This window comes from Leiobunum rupestre, chromosome 2, assembly GCF_980474605.1.
Source record: "Leiobunum rupestre chromosome 2, qqLeiRupe1.1.hap1, whole genome shotgun sequence".
Classification (NCBI taxonomy): Eukaryota; Metazoa; Arthropoda; class Arachnida; order Opiliones; family Sclerosomatidae; genus Leiobunum; species Leiobunum rupestre.
The window spans coordinates 30942745-30959894 of record NC_143385.1 but is presented as its reverse complement, the minus strand read 5'-3'; the positions used below and the strand labels follow the sequence as shown (position 1 = coordinate 30959894).

The 17150-nt window shown below is 34.1% G+C and overlaps 2 protein-coding genes across 2 annotated transcripts in view; both read left to right on the top strand.

Moving 5' to 3' along the window:
* LOC149957328 (uncharacterized) overlaps nucleotides 1–16775 on the top strand; it is a 44616-nt gene extending 27841 nt beyond the window's left edge. The window contains exons 4-9 of the mRNA XM_090166971.1: nucleotides 6198–6258; nucleotides 6325–6507; nucleotides 8418–8589; nucleotides 11342–11562; nucleotides 12618–12928; nucleotides 16529–16775. Of these exons, the coding sequence (XP_090023097.1) occupies nucleotides 6198–6258; nucleotides 6325–6507; nucleotides 8418–8589; nucleotides 11342–11562; nucleotides 12618–12928; nucleotides 16529–16775 (1195 nt within the window). The remainder of the gene's footprint in view (nucleotides 1–6197; nucleotides 6259–6324; nucleotides 6508–8417; nucleotides 8590–11341; nucleotides 11563–12617; nucleotides 12929–16528) is intronic.
* LOC149957329 (uncharacterized) lies at nucleotides 3708–4993 on the top strand. The gene is made up of 3 exons (XM_090165249.1): nucleotides 3708–3771; nucleotides 4055–4274; nucleotides 4833–4993. The coding sequence occupies exons 1-3, from the start codon at nucleotides 3769–3771 to the stop codon at nucleotides 4991–4993; spliced, it is 384 nt and encodes a 127-aa protein (XP_090021375.1). The 5' UTR covers nucleotides 3708–3768.
* Nucleotides 16776–17150: the final 375 nt, after the last annotated feature.

The window sequence follows — 17150 nt, the reverse complement described above, 5'->3', positions numbered from 1 at the left end:
AGAAGTTTTTGATCTAATTGGCTAACTTTGGTTCCAATATAATAATCCTCTTGGTGGTGTTTTGAATCTAACCACAAATTTGTTGTATTTTTAAATACTCCCAAACATAAACAATGCATATAGTCAACCACTACATCTTGTACAACGTCAAAATGATTCATATCTAACAGAACAGAAGGCCCCTTAACGCCATTACTATACTCTTTGGTCACAACAGATTTTTTTGCATCATTTAAAACACTTTTGTGTGTACGTTTCTCTATATTTTCATAATTTATGAATGGGTAAGATCGGACATGCCCCCCTTTAGTGCCCGTAGATACTATGACACCTGGGTGTAGACACCACGTGCACCCGTATTCTCCATTAAATTGGGTCATGTTGAGCATTTGACTTCGAGCGATTGTATCGACAGTGCAAGGCCCAGGGAAAATTTTTGATCTAACTAACACAGTGTTTTTTCTGGTCCACCTTAATCCTTCACTAGAGAGCTTGTTCATAGTCTTGACAAAAGGTTTTAAAAAACAATTCATGTTTGGTTTGTTATATCCAAACCAAAGGCCAGCAACTAAAGTATTCCGATCCCGAATTTTAATTGGTAGCTCATTAATAGTTAAATGAACTGGCCAGATGTTAAACTTAGAGGACTCGAAAACTGGTACACCGTCAGTATTCCACGTAACCGATAAATCAGTTTTTGCCGTTATTTTTTTTTTATATCTTAAAGATTGGGTTATGTCTGACACGTCGAAATGGCTTTCTTTTTGATTAAAATCTGGATTTATTAGTTCGAGCACATTTTTAATTTGGCTATATATATCAAACTCTAAAAAATAATTACCATTTTTTAAAAGAGTATCAATTTCAAGAGATGTACTACAAATATTACAAAACAAATTATCATCGTCACAAATTTGACCTAAATAATTTTCTTCACATTTCGTACAATAAAAATGTGGTTGCACGAATGAATTTGACCCCCTAAAATTTTTAAAGAATAAATACTTCGTTGTGGGGAAAGTCGTATTACAACCCATAGGCAAATGCCAGCGAATTAGTTCCAAGAGACTCGTTGTGGCTTCTTCAGATGTTCCAAATCGCAAAATGTATGCCATTATTAAAAGCAAGCTTTCTTTTTTGGTCACGTGACTGCCATCGAACAAAGGGTCATCCTAAAATGTGCAACTAAAATTAATACTTTGTAATTTAAATTTACTTAGTTTGTTTACTTACTAAATCTGTTGTAGTATTTTCTTCATTCGCATGTTCATTTTCGCAATAAAAATCTTCATTTGAATCACTTGAATCAAAATTATTATTGTCCTTGTTGCTTGTACCGTTCATCTCACTTAAAATATTTAAAATAAATATTAGGCATACGTAGAGAATATATTATTTACACAAAGTAGAAATGTTACTCACATGTCTTCCACCTTGTTATCATCAATGTTACTATTAACATAATCATTGTTTGTATCATTTTCCGAATTTGACTCTTGATCAGAGCTTGATAAATCTGATAAAGTCTGGCGTGCCGCCCTCTTTCTGTACCGCGAGAGGGATCTTTTCGGTATATCACTCATCAATTCTCCCCTTGTATTTAAATAGCCGCGATATGTCTCATTTCGTACGTAGTTATCCATTATTTTAAAAAATTATTTCGTAATATTCAACTTGATCGTTATCAAAACTTTCCCTTAGGAGCGAAATGGGAAAACCGCAAAAATAAATCCTTTCCTAAGTTCCTTTGCTTACACGTATGAAATAGAGGGTCGGAAGCCAACGCGCCAGAAGACTGACCGTCGCTTTCAATAGAGGCGTTATGAGGGGGGGGGGGGAAGAAAGGTTTCAACTTTTTAGCAGCACGGTACAAATGAATTTTTCCATCGTTGGAAATTCCTTCGGCTGAAAGCAAAACCCACGTAACTTTTATTACTTTGTTTTTACTTTAAAGAGTTATCTAATTTTATTAGGAGTTCTGATACAAATTGTGAAAACGCGCAGTCCAGAATCACAAATATTAGAGTAGATATATAGTTTTGAAAACGCACGTGCCTTTAATATGCGCTGCCTTTTCAAATATTTAAATCCATATTTTTCAAAATGCTCGGCTAACATTTACGTGGATTTTGCTGTTAGGCGAAGTTGTGGACTTTGCACTTTTGGGAAACCCCTTTCGAAACGACCTCGAGCAGTATAATAGTATAAAGGAAAAAATATAGTTCTTTATATTGCTATCGGGATTCGTTTCCAGTTCGTGAGGTCCGGCCATTAGTAGTGTCGTAAAATTGGTTCGTTTGCGAGTGTCGAGGAAATTAGAATTTAATTTTTATCTGCAATATGGCTAAGTCAATTCAAGGACTACACATGCTTATAAAGTGGGCTGATGGTAGCGAAACATATGATAATTATTCGGTGAGGTGTATAACAAATGGTGACCTTGCGTCGGAAATTGCTCATGCTGAGGATTTTAAGAAATTCATTAACATCGTAACGGACGTAAAGTGGAGAGATGAATCTTCGCCAGCTACTTTGTTAGCTTTCGGTAAGTTCACTTTGTTTCTAATTATATAATTTTTCCTACTTATCCCTGTTATATTTTCGCTAATTTGAAAAAAAAATTATAAAATTTTGTATAGTACAATATATTTCAAAGGAAACTGGCATAGTCATTTTTTTCAATTTATAGAAATAAAAGTTTTAAATATTAATTATCAACTATCATGTTTAGGATCCTATAATGAAATGGAAAAAAAAATACTTAAACTCATTTCTGGAGATAAAAACAGCAGGACAAAAAAAGGGAGACGACAGAAAAATTCAGCGTTGATTGAGGTAATAATAAGAAAATTTAATTAATAAATGTTTAATTATAATATGGAACTATAACCGCTTGTTCTACGTCGTATACCTTCCTATTTCTGGCTACTTCGGTGTCATACCCTCAAAATTAAGGGTTACTATTTATAAAATACTAGTTCATATTGTATCAACATTTGATAGAATACATCCATTGCTAATAATTTAATTGAATAATTAATTTATTAATTTTTGTATATTTATGAAAGTTTTTAACATTTAAAATTTTGGGGCTGTTTACTTTCGTAAAGTTTTCCAGTTATATCAAGCAACTGGTAGTAAAATATATCTATACTCTATATAAAATACTTTTTGTATTTATTATAGCATAAGTAACATAATACTCATAAGTATGACAATTAATATTAATCTAACACTATTTTAGTAGCATATCGCGAAGAATTATCATTTAATAGTGTTTGAGGGATCAACTAAAGCAATTGTTTGTCATACATTTGTTTATGATATTACTTATGATTAGAGTGATATTTTCGAGTATTAATTTTTATTCACAAAACCTTTATTTTGAATTATGACATAGCAAAACCAAATCCTAATGGAAGAAATAGAAAGTTGTCCCGAGGTGAATCCTGAAGTGTTAATGAAGAAAATTGAAAAACTGAGAGCTAAAAATATAAAACTTAAAGAAGAAAATGAAAGCTTGAAACAAATGACTGGTAATTAAAATTATTAAAAAATTATTTTACTAATTTTTTTTTAAACGTAAAACGAATCTTAATTGTCGTAAATTATTTATTTTAATTTTTAATTGTTTTTCTTGGTTTGTTTTTCTTGGTACATACAGATGTGAATGAATGGATTAAAACATTAAAAAAAATATCGAAAAAATTCGATAAGACAAATAACTCTGCAGTATCCTGTTGTGCTGACGTTGCAGAAACTGATGAAATGGTAAAGTTTTCCTATCTAATATTTAAATTAGTCTGTATATAATTTGAGATATGACTTCGATAGAACTTTAAAATATTTCATTCAATTGTCTTTAATTTTAAAATTAAAATCTTCAAAAATAATTAAGATTTTGTGCTAAAGAGGATTAAGTTATTATTTTTGTATTAACTTAAGTAAATATATTTTTTAATTTGTTGATAATTTAAGCTCTCATTGAACTCTACTAAAATATGTTAAATCTATGTAATTTATCAGCTTTATATTTACTATTATTTTAATTTAGATAAACATTGGAGACGGAGTACTTGTAAAAAAGTCTGACATCATTCAAGCGGAATTTGCTTCTAATGGCAACGGGCGTTTTTTCGCAAGAAATTTGCTGTTAAAGGTTTTTTCCGAAGTTGAAATTGTTAACACTTCACTGACCGGGAAACAATCAAATGCATATCGAAATATTCCAGCTAAAAAGCAATTGGATCCAAGAAGAGTCAAGGCCGTTCTATGTAAGATATCAAATCTCTGCTTGAACGATAACTAAAAGTTGCATAACAATAATTACTTTCCTTTAAATACTTGGATTCCCTAAATTCTAATGTCATTGTAACCAAGAATTTATTTATTTATACTCAGGGAGAATGATTATGTCGAGACAATCGTTGGGGAGCTTGATCCCCTGCCCCCATCACGCTAACGGGGGGGAAGGAAAGGAGGTGTCATTTTTTGCGTCGCTCGCGGCTGCTGTTTGCAAACGCGTCGAAAGACGTAATTTTTAGGGAACCAATGAGACTGCGGGAAAATTTGGTTTATGTTATGCGGGGAAGCATCCCCGGGGAACCGAGCCGTGGGGAAAGAGAAACGTTAAAAATAATCTCGACTTATTCATTCTTCCTGAGTATAAATAAATACATTCTTGTTGTAACATTTAATAAAAATAACTAAAAAAGGCCAGGGCCGGATTGTTTTATGTATTTGTAAACAGCCCTCTATAGTCGATCAGATAGGTTATGTTTTTATGGTTCAATATTACAGCATTTGACTAACTATATTTTTAAAACTTTCAGGCTTTGTAACAAGAAAGTTTCCGGACGTTCCGAAATCGGCAATAAAACAAACCATAGGAGATAAAATTAAAGAAATTAATGAAAAAGCTGAAGGGAAAAGAACAAAAAGAGGAAGATTTCCAGATATCGAACAAACCATAGAATGTAATGAAATTAAATAATGTTATTTTGTAAAGAGTAGTTTTAAAAATAAAAGTTTAAAAAGAAAACTGTAGAAATTAATAAAGGATTTGTGGGAATAATTGTCGTTAATAGTTAAGGAAAATGTTAGGAATATATAAGGCACTTTTAAGGAAATCTGTGGGAATTGGTAAGAAATATTTAGGCAATTTCTTAGGGGTGACTTAAGAAAACCTTTAAGAAATCTAGGGAATACATTAGGAAAGTTTAGGGAACATCTTTGGATTTGCTAAAGAAAACCTTTAAGAAATCTAGGGAAAATGTAGGGAATGGATTAGGAAAGTTTAGGGAACATCTTTGGATTTGCTAAAGAAAACTAATGATATTATAAAAATTTGTAAGGGAAATTTAAATAAATTCTTAGGGGTGGCCTAAGAAACCCTGAAGAATATCTACGTAAAATGTAAGGAATAGATAGGGAAAATGTATGCAATATCTTAGGATGGCTTAAGAAAACGTTAAGAATATTAAAGGTTTATTTTAGTAAAATATTAAGAAATGTTTTAAGTAAAGTCTAAGGATTTCCGCCAGAAAAAAAGGCCAAATTTCTTAAGAAACCTTTAAAGTTTATCTTAAGAAATTCTGTATAAATTACTTAAAAAATTTCTTCAGAATTCTTAAGAAAGTTTTTATAAGGGATTGTAGTATTTATTATTAAATGTTTAGTGTATATTTGTTTTTGCCTCCGCTTCGTTAGAGCCAGAGGATACCCGAATTTACAGACTTAGGAACTGATCCCATAGTAAACCGTCAGAGACAAAACTTTAATTAATATATGGTCAAGTAGTGTATTATTTTATTTTTACTTACCCTGGACTCGCCAAATGGAATTATTTTAGGTATGCCGCACTTGAACTACTAACAATAAATGATAAAAACTGTTTTAAATCTTATCTATGTTAATTAATTAATAATTACTTTGAAATAAAACGCAATAGACGGTATTTTCCAAAATTATATTACGGGCGCGGATATACTTAGGAATTCAACCGTAAACAGGCCAAATTCGAGATTTCCGACGCCGATTTACCGTAAATATGTGCTAGCACCTTTCCGCAAAATATACTACATATTTTGCCTTTCTTTACCTGCAACTGAGTATAGAAACTGTTTCTCATTACTTGAAAAATTTAAATGAAAATTTCAAAGTCGTTATAAACTTATTATATTTTTACTGTTTTTTAGCGGCATTGATGTGAGCTACTGTCCAATCCCAAAAGGAAATAGATTATGGTATTCCAATAAAGTGAGTATTTAAAGAACCAACTTTCTACAAAAGCCAATTCAAAGATAAAGCGTATTTTTTTGGCAGAATATGGATGTGGCGTACAAGACATTTCCATATTTCAACCCGGACAATATCAACAACGTAAATGCCGTTCTACTCGTCAACTTCACACCGTGTTTCTTCAATTACGAAGACTCTTACATATTCTCCACGCATCCGACAGCAACAATTAAAAGAACTTTCAATATCATTCAAATAGAATGTAATGTAAGTTAGCTTAGACAATATTCTACGCGTCCAAAATTTAAAGGAATTTAAGCAGGGGTCCTTTATCTTTTTATTTATCGATTTTTAATAAATTAAGATCATTATTACTTAGATTGTATCTGTAATTCAACTAACAATTAATTTATTATAAATAGATTTAATTTCTATCATCAGAAATATATAATATAAATGATTTGAAAGTGAAACATGTATCTTCGAAGGCTCAAAGCTGATTTCAATGAGATCTATTTTCCCGTCAAACCGCGGAAGTTTATACCACATAACGGCTCAAAATCTGTCTCATTTATTGTTCAAAATGTCTAAATTACACTCATAGGGATATTTCCTTTTTTATAATGAAAATATTTCGGATTAAATAATTTTAGAAATTTACTAAAATAACCAATATACCTTTTTTCCTGAAACGCATTTTTAAATATCAACGTAAGACGACGAAGGTATATATTTTAAACGAATAACTTTGGGGAGATAAATACTTCTCTGTTTTCATGAATTTATTCATGTAAAATAATCCTACAGGCTACACGTTATTTTATATGTTTGAAAAAAATTGTTACCGACCCAAGTTTTTTTATCGTTAGATATTTTTGTATGGAACACATTAATGATTATATTTCATTCATTTTTGGGGAAGAAATGTTTGGAAACGCTATAGTGAATCAGTTACATTGTTATTAGTTAGCAAATTAGTTAATTCTAAACATAACCAATTATGTATGTATTTATACTTAGAGAGAATGACTAAGCTGAGATCAACCGCGTGCATCAAGGAGTCCATTTTATTTATTGGGGGAAGGAATAGTTCTTTTTATAAAGTAACGTGGCCGTTTTGTTTAAATGTTGTTCTTACATCACAGTCTCTTACTTTTACAAGTCTACGAGCGCGTGCTACAGTCGCGAGGAATATAGCTTTTTCTAGTGCGCGTGCAAATTGCTCCTGCGATGAATATTCGAATAAAGCTGGGTCTTGTGACGTAAGAGCAACATGTTGAGAAAATCCACTTTTATTTAACAAAATCAAGGCGGGTGGAACCGGGAACGACATAAAATATAATCTTAACACAGTCATTTTCCTAAAAGGGGAACGGTCAAGCTTTAACCAGTAAGATAGCCCTATAGCCCATTTAAAACTAAAATTTATGGCGTAAACCACATTAAAAATATTGAGTGGTTAATTTTTTAATAAAATAAAGAAATTTCGGGAAATCGAAAAGCGCGCGTCCACCATGACACCTGGTGAGAAGTCGATGAGACAGAAAAACATCGTAAAAGCGCGCGCTGCTGAAGACGCAATAAATATGTTTTGCACGCGCGGCGCGTTCCAGTTATAAGAGACCTAAGCCTAAATTGTGCGATTTTAAAAGTAAGGATAGTTCGCAAATCGCTCATACGGGGTTAGGGGCACTGGCGGCAGCCCCTAAGATGGCGGAGAAAATTCAAACCCAAACACTTGGCGCTTTTTTTCGTTTCAACTTGTTAGGCCAAAAGCTATTTTTTAAGACAAAAAAGGTACGTGTTAGCTAGGAGTAACAAACACAACGCCCCACACAAGGAGAACGCAACCCGTCAAAAGTCGTGGATTTTCTTGTGTACGTTTTTCATTGGCTAGACGCTTTAGCGCCTGCTGCCGTCGGAAGGGGAAAATTCTGAAATTGTCTTCCCCCACCCGTAAAACGTTCAGCGTAAAGGCTCGTGACGCTCGTCCAATGAAATTCGTACACAACCCTTTGTTAGCGTGTTTAAAGGCTAGCTGCGTTCTCCTTGTGTTAGTATATTGAACGTCTTGTTAATCTTTTGATACGGAAATAAGGCCATATTTGGAAAAGCTTGGCCGTTCCCCGTTAAGTTTAAATTAAGTCATTATTGATATAACATTATTTAATTAATAGGTAATCTTCCTCTTGGTGTTATATTGTTTCGTGGTTGTCCTATTTGTATTACCTATTGAGCTCAACTCACTTGATGGTGGTTTATGTAACATGTTCTATCAAGTGCGAAATCAACCATTAAGAGCCATAATAATATCGGCTTGGGAAACATTTTCTTTGTTTTTTTCTGAACGTAAGTAAACTTTTTTATATTAAAGGTTAAGGTTAACGGAATGTGGTTAATAAGTTTGAATGAAGTATTGAAAGCTATATTTTGTGTGCAAACTAAACTGCGGGTACAGGCTCTATTGTTGACGTAAATCTCACACTTTTTCACGTGTCAAAAACCGTTTATATGCGACGTGTTATTTAGGTCATGTGACGATGTTTAAAGACTGTGTGATACAAGGCACAACTAAATTCACGAAAAGGTAATGATAGATAATGTATTATTCCAAAATTGATGAAAGCTAGGAGCAAAGAACACAAGGAGAATAAAGACTTAACGTTAGTTAAATATTCCTGGTGATTGGAATTTTTAAACAAAATATTAAAAAAATAAATAACGTAGTATTCAAATACTAGTCTCGAAATTGGTCCATATCATTTTTTCTTCGTTAAAGGGAATTAAATGGGTATTCAAAAGGACTAAATGTTAGAACATAACATTTTTTATACCTTTACCACCAGGACTGGAAAAGGTTTATTCTTAGGGCTCGTTCCCTTTCAATACCCCAAAAGGTATTGTATTCAACATGAAAGAGTAAAATGGGTCTAAAATAATTGATTAGACCGTTTCAGTAACCCAATGGTTTGAAATAAATTAAAAGTCCAATTTTGGTCGTTTTATAAACCTTTATTTTTAACAGTGTAACATTGCCTTTATTACTGTTGCTCCAACTACTCTGCCAATGCCTCTTGGTAATGCCTCTCAAAATACTTTTAATACTACCCTTATCGGATTTAATATAATGGATCACCTGATTCGTTAATGCGCTCTTGGCCAACGCATCCGCTCTCTCGTTACCTAGAATACCACTGTGTGCTTTAACCCAATTAAGGGTGATTCTAGCGCCATGATTATTAATCAACTCCCTAATGTTAGCACACATTCCATTAAGGTTGGAAGGATTTCCAATGGCTCGTAGAGAAGATAAGCTATCACTAAAGATAGAAACCTCTTCGCCGTGGGGTCACTCCCTAGCGAACCACTTAATGCTCTCCAATATGGAGTAAAGCTCAATATAATAAATACTAAGATTATAATTCATGTCTAGACGAAATGTCTTTGACACGAGTTCCAATCCATTAGAGAAGACCACAAATGCCGCAGAAGCGGCATTCTCCGATAGCGAGCCATCGGAGATCTCTAAACCTGCATTAGTGGGAAGAGCGTCTCCACTTGAAATCTCTACACGAGAGGCTGGGTACCTTGCCCAAGGGTCACCCGGGTAAAGAAAATTTCCATTTATAACATTGTAATAACAGTGTTTAGCGCACATCTGCTAGCCTGGGCAGCCTTCATGCAAAGCCCCTCGTCGGAAGACAAAACACAAACTTGCAGATAGGATAATACTTAAAGTGTTGGTTGCACGAAAAATCGATCTAGTCATAAAAACGAATGAATGCGGGCTTGTTTTGAAGCCCAGGACGTTCTCTTTCCAAAAATGTCATTGTCGAAACCAATTACCAAGCCTAAGTGTATTAACTTTGAGTCCGAAACTGACCTTTTTCGCTCTCCAAAATTCTGAAATTTTCGGCGAATTTTCTCCTCCGTAGCACGAGCAATTTGGGGCAAATCAAAGCTGTAGTTTTATTCCTAAAATAGAAGTGGAGGGATTCTGTTTACTTGTAGAAGTTTTCCAACCAGTGGTTTTTAATCATAATATTAGGCTTATTATCGAAATAAAAAATATTTTTTTTGCGCGCGCGCTACGTGACGTTTTAAGAAGAATTTACAAGGAGCCTTCGGTTTCATATCGTTTTCTACTACGTAGGCTTGTGTATGCCTATTTCAATTACTACTGCGTAGGAATTTTTCCTGGGTGTTAAATAAACCCGCTTTTAATCCCAGATGTAAAGAAATGTATTACAGACAATTAGCCAATGATACGCTTTGCATTTTCTGCCGTCATGGGTGCCGAGAAGTCTGGAAATTCGCCGAAAAACTCGATTTCCACCATTTCGACTTCTTTTTATAATAATTCCAAGACCACTTAAGCGATTTTGATGAAATTTTCTGTACTTACTATAAAATGTTTGCTCTTTCTAATGAACCATTAGTAAGCCATAGCTAAAATTTCGTGCAACCAACACTTTAAGAACTGACACGGTGACCAAGTCGCCACCAGTCATCATGTTATCTGAATTGATAGTCTGATAATTATTTACTAAGTTTCATAGTCACAGAGATTCAAGGCATTCTTTAAAACTTTTTGTGACTGTGATCCTGGTTTTAGGTAGATAAGACTGACACTAGGTGATTGTAGTGAATTGTCTATTTTATAAACAAGATAACAATATGTTTCTTAGGGCGAAGATTTTAGCCTGCATGTTTATTCTGCCCATCACAAACCAAAAACGTCAAATATGTGACGAAGGGAAGTAGCGTCACTAGGGGGCTGTGGAGGTTTATGAGGTGAAGCAATAGAGTTACGGCACCGGTGGTCACCAACTGTGGGGACGCCACTGTGAATGAAAAAGACGTTTCATGGAAAACTAAACTTCATTAAACGGTTCAAACGCAGTACTTGCGCAACTTATTCATTATTTAATTTGTTCCTTAGCATTAGGTTTTCCATTTGCCAAGAATGCCTGTCGAAATACGATTTCTTTTTAAATAAAAACTAGGTTTTCTCAAATAAAATGGTGATTTTTACTTCGAGTTATACTTTAGTTAATTATTGATTGTTATCTTTCTGCTTTCGCTGGTATTATTTTGGCAGCTCTGAGACGAATTCCGAAAAGAGGTCTTGCTAGAATCGTGTTGGGGTCGTGGCTCATTTGCGTGACGATTATGAATTTCCTTCTGATTTCCCACCTGAAAGAGAAGTACAGCGCCACGTATTACGAGACGGTGGAACGAACTGAGGACGTCATTCCGTTTTCTACCTATGAACCGATAGTTTTCTATTACACGTACGAAAGATATTTCTTGGAGAAATGGGTAACTACTCAATTTTCACTATTTTTTACAACATGAAAACTTATGTTTTTAAAATAGGTTTGAAGACTCTAATAACAAAACAAAATAATCAGCTAGGTTAATACCCAAGGCAACACCTTAGGCCCAAGTCATCGAGCGACTTATATGACCTTTTAACAGGTGGCCAGGCTTTAGTGAGAGGTTACAGAAATTTTCATATTTCAATAGTATCTGGCGCTAGTCTATGGAAATGGAGAAGGGAAAATAACGAATTACGATTTTATGGATAAGCCGTTAAGAGAAAAAAAGGCGACTAGCTCCCTGAAATTCAGGTTGAATTTCTCAAATGATTCAGTGGTCCTTCATTGTTGTTAAAAGACAAACAGACCACAAAAAATATTGGGTTAATGTTAATTGTCCAAACATCTTGAGACTTTCCAGAAACCTTCCTACCAATATCTTATAGCTCATTAGCAAACTTAAATAGTCAGTGCTTTTGTATCAACGTATCAGACGTAGACGGACTGGCGACGTTTAAATAACGTGGGCATGGTGGATTAGCTGTAAGTAATTTAGATTCCAATTGAAAAATTCGAAGCTACCTTACTCCCCCCGTGCGTTAACCTCTGCGTTCCTAACCTCCGGCCCACAAAGCAAAATCTATCCGTGGCCCAAAGTGGGATTTCGATTATCTACCCTAGTGACCAACGCTTCTAGTAACAGGGATACCCAGACTAATACATTTAAAAAATGTTTATTTACGAAACGTTTTGATAGACGAGGCCTATCAACATATCTATATAAGATATTCATAACTCATTAATAGGAACGTTTGATCCTCTTATTCCAGGCTCCCATTCTGGAATTTATAAGAAAATAAAATACAATTGCCCAGGTTTTTGGGGCTTACATATGTTGTTAGTGTGACCACGGTAATAAGTGAAATGTCGGCATCTAGGTATTGCTACCTAAGAATAAATTTCAGGCTTTAATAACGAAATAATTGGACGGAAAAGTAGACAATATTATCAGAAAATATTTCGGTTATAAGCATTTAACTTCAGTTCATCTTCCAGGTAGAAAGAAATATTGCTTTCTGGCCAAAATATTTCAAAGAAAACGTGAAACTGATTGGAAATCCCGATATTGACATTGTTAGGTACTTAAATGTGAAGAAAGGGTCATATTTTTCAAGTTTGGATTTTTTCAACATCAACTTGGAACGCTTCTTCTCGAAAATCAGCTGGTGGAAGAAATCATTTTACGGAACCACCATCCAAATTAGTAAAAACCCCTACATGAAAGCTTTACTGTACATTCCCATCTCCTACAACATAGATACGAGGACTCCGAACGGCTTGAAAGCATTCGAAACCATTTTGACCAGGTATGCCTTGCTTGCATATTAGTTTAGTAAAGTCAACGCCTGTATGTAAATTTAAAAGATTTTAAATAAATTTCTTTGCAAAATAGTTAATTATTTAGGGTAATAACTAAGGCACTACCGCAGACCAAGTCATTTAGCGGTTTTTAATGCATTTAATTAAGTTGGCCATGCTATACTGCGCAGGACTCGACGAGGGTTTCGACTCGCTAAACTAACCATTATCACTATGTTTTATAAACCCGTTTTTGCGGCCAAAACTCTAGATGGCACATAGAAAAATTATTTTTATAAAATTAGTTCCTGTATAAAATTAGACATTTTTGAAATTCAAAATTATTTTTATACGCCACCTAGCGGACAAGTTAGCCTTGTGGTACTTTTTTGAGTAATACAAGCATCGAAATCAGTTATGAATTAGTTCCATATCTTATATAAAAAATTTCATTGCATCATGTCCTTTACTTTTGAAGTTATCGAACAAAAACCACTAAAAAATGCACCAAATCCGCCATTTTAGTTTGGGTTTTACTTGAGAACCTGCTGGCTAATTTCGATTTCGTTTTTTTAAATTAATAGAAAACAAGTGATATTACTATAATATTTTGAAAAATCTTTGCGATCTCTGAGGCAGTAGAGGCAATTGCCTTTAATTTTCAGTAAAACAATTTCTGGTAAATAGCACAAATATGGCCAGAAATTGGGCTATTTATGGGCTAGAAACTAAAATAGTTGGCGAAAAGTTGAAGCATAAAAATTAAGAACCGTATTGTCCTAAATACGGATAAATGACCAACAGTTTTCACTTATATCATTGTTAAAGAGACATTTGTAAACTCGCGACGAAACTACTAAGATGTTAGACTAAAATTAAAAGTAAGTTCCCGTTGGTATGTTTAAATCATTTATCTTACAACCATAAAAACTTTTTAAAAATTAAAATTTGCAATATAATAATGAATCACACAAATTAATTAAAATTTGACTTTAATACATTTTTAATAAAAAAAACTGAGGAAAATTGAACTTTTTGAATTTTTAACATGTTCTACTTCATCTTATCAACTGAATTATATATTAGTTAGATTTTTAACTATTTGTATACATCAACTGGACGGCGTCATTTATCATTCATTATCATATTGCAAATTTTAATTTTGTAAGTTTAAATGGTTAGAATATAAATGATGTAAACATTCCGACGGGAACTTACTTTCGATTTTAATTTAACATGTTAGTGGTATCGTCGCAAGTTAACATATATCTCTTTAACAATGATGTAAGGGAAAACTGTTGGTCATTTATCAGTATTTAGGACAATACGGTTCTTAATATTTATGCTTCAACTTTTCGCCAACTATTTTAGTTTCTAGCCCATAAATAGCCCAATTTCTGGCCATATTTGTGCTATTTACCAGAAATTGTTTTACTGAAAATTAAAAGCAATTGCCGCTACTGCGTCAGAGATCGCAAAGCTTTTTAAAAATATTATAGTAATATCACTTGTTTTCTATCAATTTAAAAAAACGAAATCGAAATTAGCCTGCGGGTCCTCAAGTTAAACCCAAACGAAAATGGCGGATTTGGTGCATTTTTCAGTGGTTTTTTGTTCGATAACTTCAAAAGTAAAGGACATAATGCAATGGAATTTTTTATATAAGATATGGAACAAATTCATAACTAATTTCGATGCTTGATTTGCTCAAAAAATATCACAAGGCTAACTTGTCCGCTAGGTGGCGTATAAAAATAATTTTAGATTTCAAAAATGTCTAATTTTACAAAGAAACTAATTTTATAAAAATAATTTTTCTATGTGCCATCTAGAGTTTTGGCCACAAAAACGGGTTTATAAAACATAGTGCATTAGCATTAACTTCAAAAAGTTTTCAAAACAGTTGCAACCGTAGAACTCGTAGGAGAAAACCTTTTTAAACAGTGGATACGCAACACCACAATTTCGGATCGTAGCCGGCTTTCCTTGCTGCAGAACGAAAGTGTTAACTACTCCACCACCGCACATTACAAAGTTATTATATACATATACACGTTCTTTAATAATTTTATTATTTAATAATTTACTAGTTTGTACTATCAAGCAAAGAAAAAACTGAATTTTGCTATAGGTTATTTAAACCGTTTTCTATTCTATGTATATTCGAAGCACCGAAAATCCTGACCGAATATTGGTAGGAAGTAAGAGAGCTTTTGTAGTGGCAAGCTTTAAATAAAATATTGGGACGCAAGTATTGGATGAAAATAAAATTCGACTATGCATGTACATGCACCGTTAAAATAAATTCAAATTTATTTCCTTATATATTAAGAAGCCTGGAAATTGTCGGCTTATGTTTAAGCCATGCACGAGAGTCAAATCTCAAAATTTTATTTTTTTTTGATAAAATATATATTTCCCAAAGTTTACTGAGAAAGGCAACAAGTAAATTGCTCTAGAGGAGCGAATAGAAAAGTATTCCGCTCGCTAGGTGGCACTCCGGAACAAAGAAAATATGGGCCAGTGTCCTGACGCCCGTTATATAGTGTGCCCCTAGGATGACGCTACCGGTCTCCAAACTAATTGGCTGGAGAAGAAAGCCCGCCAAGAAATCTTAGCGGACTCACTGCGATGCGATACTGAGCGTCACCAGCGGGGCCTTAGCTAGCAAAAATGGCACCCGTGGTGAGTGAGAATTTTGGCGACCCTAGACCCTAACGCGACAGTGGCGCCTGGGTTGGCCACCCTGCCCACCCCTGCCTAGCCACGGCTCTGGTCACCGGTGACTTAAGCCCGCTCTTAAACCTTTGGGTCAGAGGTCGCCACTTTCGGTGAATTCCAATCGAGGATGAGTCATATCGGCCTACCCGGCAGAGTTGGCCCAATAAAACGAGAGAGCCCTCTGAAGTAAATGGAAAAGCTGTTAAGCAGCGTTCAGACTATGTGAAAATATTACGTTTGTGTCGATCGTGTCGGTTTTTTCGATTTCTTACACCGTTCAGACTTCTCAACAGAGACTTCAAATTTTCGCGCGTGTCGTTTACATTTTTGCATTTCGTTGCAAACTGCCTAGATGGCGTCTCGGTTTAAAGCTCAAAACGTTCATAGCAGACAATTAGCCTTATGCCTCATCAGCGCTGACTCTAGGTAGTGGCGACCTTTAGAACCATCGAAATACTATAACCAATCAGAGGTGGATAAAAAATTATTTCAATTTTTTCGCCGTTATTACTGAGCTCTGATTGGATGAACAATCACCTTTTATGTTAATTTCCGTGCAAGGTTGGTTCCTTTCTGAACCATGAAATGAACAAACCGACGCGACCAACATAACCGAAACGACACGACCGATGCTAACGTAATATTTTCACATAGTCTGAACGCTGCTTAAGGGACAAAGCCTGCAATTTGCAATATCAAATGGTATTTTCTGGTTAAAATTTAAATAAGTATTTTCATAATACGCGAGGAAATCTCTTAGCTACTGTAACTGGGTTTTTTTCTGCTTAGCAGTGGAATATCCAGAAGCTAATTAAACCTTTCGCGTTGGTCGCTAGAAGGCCCTAAGTTAATTGATAGAAATAATTGGATTCATTTTCTATTTCAAGTATAATGCTACCATTTGAAACCAAAGTCCTGGATTCGTCTGTATTCAGGTACAATTACATGCTGGAGCTAATTCGGTGGAAGAAGACCTCACCCGCAGTTTCGTCGATCGATTTCTCCAACTGTTTCCCGGAATTCTCTTTAATGGCATTAGGATTAGCAGCTTCTAGCCTTATGTTACTGTTCAAATTTCTGTATACTTTTTTCACCAGGACAATCTTCAATTTAAAAAATAATAAAAAATACTAAATATAGAAAGAGCGTAAGGCCTGAGTTTACCTTATAACTTACAAATAAATGGTTTCAATTGTCTATTCCAAATATTTTGTTGAGATTGAACATTTTACAGAAACACTAACGGATAAATAAACTAGATCAACTAAAGTTGTTACCATAAGATATAGTGTTTTAAGTCAGAAAATGCCGAGGTCTTTTTTCTGGAATATTTTCCGTATTTTCCGAAAAAAATTAGAAATGTTTTCATTCCATGATTAGTCTAATATATTGTTTGCAAATTTAAATAAAGTGGCATTTTCGGCTTATTTTTTCGAATCTAAAGGTAATACTAAACCAGTTTAAACTGATTAACAATTTAAAACTTTTAATGTTTACTGATATATATAG

Excerpts from the sequence above, each read along its gene's own strand:
- LOC149957329 (XM_090165249.1), top strand. Across the intron at positions 4,275-4,832 it reads AAGAGTCAAGGCCGTTCTAT|GCTTTGTAACAAGAAAGTTT; the intron begins GTAAGATATCAA and ends TAAAACTTTCAG.